We start from the raw sequence: 3,024 nt of genomic DNA on the forward strand, positions 1-3,024 counted from the left end.
TATTTTGCAAATTTTTGCCAGATTTCAATGTTTTTCTTTGTCAGGAAAGGCTTCCATCTTGCAACCCTACCCCATAGTCAAGGCAATTGTAGAATATGGGAGATTGTTTTCACATTTTTAGTTGCAGAAATGTCTTAAATACATAAGGACCTGGATGACTTCTAATTTCCTACCTCACCTCTGTGCTTGTCAGTGCAGCATTTAATATTTTGAACACTAAGATTTTATTACAGAGATGAGAGCATGCCGTAGTTAGAGAATGTAGTACGCTGCAGTGGTTTTAATCAAATCTATTTAATAGACTCCAATTTTTTCATGTAAATGAAGATTGTTCTGTACTTGCAAAGGTTAATCATAGAATTCCAGAGTGTTTCATGCTACGATTAATTCTGTTTACATTATATATGCCTCTCTTAGGCAGTGTCATTCAAAGGCATACGATACATTTTCATTGCTACGCAGCTGATACCCACTGACACACCAATTCGTTAAACTGTTTAAGATAATAAATGTCCTGCGTCTAAATTCTGATTCATTGGTCCTAAAAATCTTAGAAACACAGTGTCTAACCAGATGCATACTTTGGAAGCCATTACCTAGGCCTCCAGTAATACTGTGAGGAATCTTGGAGTTGTTTTTGACCAGGATATGTTCTTCATTAAACAAATATGTAGAATTGCTTACTTGATTTTGTGCAGTATCTTTAAAATTAAAAATATTATTTCTGATCTTGTCCTGAAAATGCATTAATGCATTTATTACTTCTAAGCTGGACTATTGAAATTCATTATCAGGTTGTCATAAAAACTCTTTGAAATGCCTTCTGTTGATCCAAAATGCTCCAGTTGGAGTACCACCAGGTACTAGAACGAGACAGCATATTCCTCCCATACTGACTTCACTTCATTGGCTCCATGTTAAATTCAAAGTGAAATTTAAAATCCTTCTCCTCACATACAAGTTCTTAAATATTTAGGCCCCATCTTTTCTTAAAGAACTCATAGTACCCTATCACCATAATAATAGAGCACTTTGCTCTCAGACTCCTGGATAAATTTATAATTAGTTTAATAAGTAGCTCTTTGAAGGAAATTTCTGTTAGCTATTTTTGCATAAAGCAAAAAGCTAATTGAACTAATAAAAATTAATAAAAATATTAGCGCATGGGAATACAAGTGTTTTTTACCCCTTAGCCATAAAAGGCTGATTGGGTATTGTCATTACAAAATCTTGTGAATGCGATAACTCAAGAAGGAAGTCACCGAGAATTTTCAAATTAATCAGAATTTTTAATTAATCTCAAGTTTAGAGGTCAAGTTTTCTGAAAATCTTGTGATTGTGATAACTTAAAAACAAAGCGACGCAGGATTTTGAAGTTGAGACCATAGGTGTATGTGCTACGAGGCTACCACTGGTGGTCGCCAGTATTGCTTAACATTATTGTGAGGCAACATGTTTCTAATTTTAGAGATATTGTGGAAATGCAAGAAACAGCCCTAAATATTTGTTTAATATGCACATTGAAGGATATATCGTAGTCAAAAACAACTCCAAGATTCCTCACAGTGTTACTGGAGGCCAAGGTAATGCCATCCAGGGTAAGTATCTGGTTACACATCATATTTCTAAGGTTTTTAGGGCCAAAGACAAGAACTTTAGGTTTGTCTGAATTAGAGGTCATCTAGGTTTTTACACAGTAACTTTAATAACTACAGCATGCTCTGATCTGTGTAACAAGTATTGAATGCTGCATCAAGATAAGCACAGAGATGAGGCCATAAGATGATCATTTGTAACCTTCGTTAACCCTGCTTTTGTACTGTGATAAATTCAGATTTAAAACTCTCCAAATAAACCATTCCTCTACAGATAATTAGTTAGGTGTTTCACAGCTACTCTTTCAAAACCTTTTGAGATAAACAGCCTATAATTAGTTAAGACAGCTGGGTCAAGTAGTGGCTTTTTACCCCATTGCCGCAAAAGGCTATTGGGGTAATGTCATCACCTTACTGGGCAGGCCAGCAGGCTGGTAGCATGTACACCCAAGTTTGTGAATATGATAACTCAAGACCGAAGTGATGTAGGAATTTTAAATGGATACCCTAGGTATGAGTTATGCCAACTGCATTGTAGACCCTCCTCTACATGCATGTTATAAATCCAGCATGTTACCAAGTGATATCTGTCTCTTCCAATCCCTGGTACAGCTGACCCCCCTCTTCAAACCGCAAGTAACATCAGAGACAGATACCCGGTACTTTGATGAGGAGTTCACAGCACAAACAATCACACTCACTCCCCCAGACAAGTGTAAGTATCTTCTTGTTGGACCCGTCAGCACTGATCCGTCATTATTCAAAGTTAATATCACGTTTCTTGGTCACTGACTTAGATTGCCTTCTTGTTACAGATAACAGTCTGGACTGTGAGGACCCCAGCCAAGAAGCTCATTTCCCCCAATTCTCCTATTCTGCTAGCATAAGAGAGTGATAGCATCTCTGCCACACACACACACACACATGTATAAACACCTCGGTTACAATCATACAGCCATAAAAATAAGTAGAGCTTTCATTTTTAAAGAGGTGTTAGTCTTAGCACGATTTCAGTGCCTTGCCTGGGAGCCTTATTGTTAAAATCTGTCTTGGTCCACAGAAAGGAAAAAGCCTATCCACAGTGGCTATACTGTAACATAAGAACTTCACATAGCCACCAGTGCAGTTTAACAACATAATCAAGACCATCAGACCTACAAAGATGGTGCTGCTGTTTGTACCATTCTTTTTTTCTTTTTTTTCTATATTCTATGAATAAGCCATACAACTCCCCATGACACTTGTAAGTCCTCTAATTCAATCCTGGCTGTGACCTTTGGTGAAATATATGAAGAAGGGAGGAGAGCAGCAGTTAATCTTACTATTACACAAAAAATCCTGCATGTCTGTTTTTTGAACATTTTTTTTTCTTCTGTATTATTAGCTCATTGAGTATTAAGGAATAAATTATAATATTATACAAATGGAA

At 36.7% G+C, this 3,024-nt stretch overlaps 1 protein-coding gene across 5 annotated transcripts in view; it reads left to right on the forward strand.

Annotated features, from left to right (window-relative positions):
- The window catches only part of LOC146378683 (RAC-beta serine/threonine-protein kinase-like), a 32,841-nt gene extending 29,817 nt beyond the window's left edge, over positions 1-3,024 (forward strand). For all 5 annotated transcript variants that reach the window (XM_084941599.1, XM_084941600.1, XM_084941602.1 and 2 more), the window contains exons 13-14: positions 2,208-2,310; positions 2,411-3,024. In XM_084941599.1, coding sequence (XP_084797725.1) covers positions 2,208-2,310; positions 2,411-2,490 — 183 coding nt within the window. In that variant the 3' untranslated portion in view covers positions 2,491-3,024. The remainder of the gene's footprint in view (positions 1-2,207; positions 2,311-2,410) is intronic.

This window comes from Perissodus microlepis, chromosome 10 (genome assembly GCF_051167445.1).
Source record: "Perissodus microlepis isolate ML-2025 ecotype Zambia chromosome 10, ASM5116744v1, whole genome shotgun sequence".
Taxonomy (NCBI): Eukaryota; Metazoa; Chordata; class Actinopteri; order Cichliformes; family Cichlidae; genus Perissodus; species Perissodus microlepis.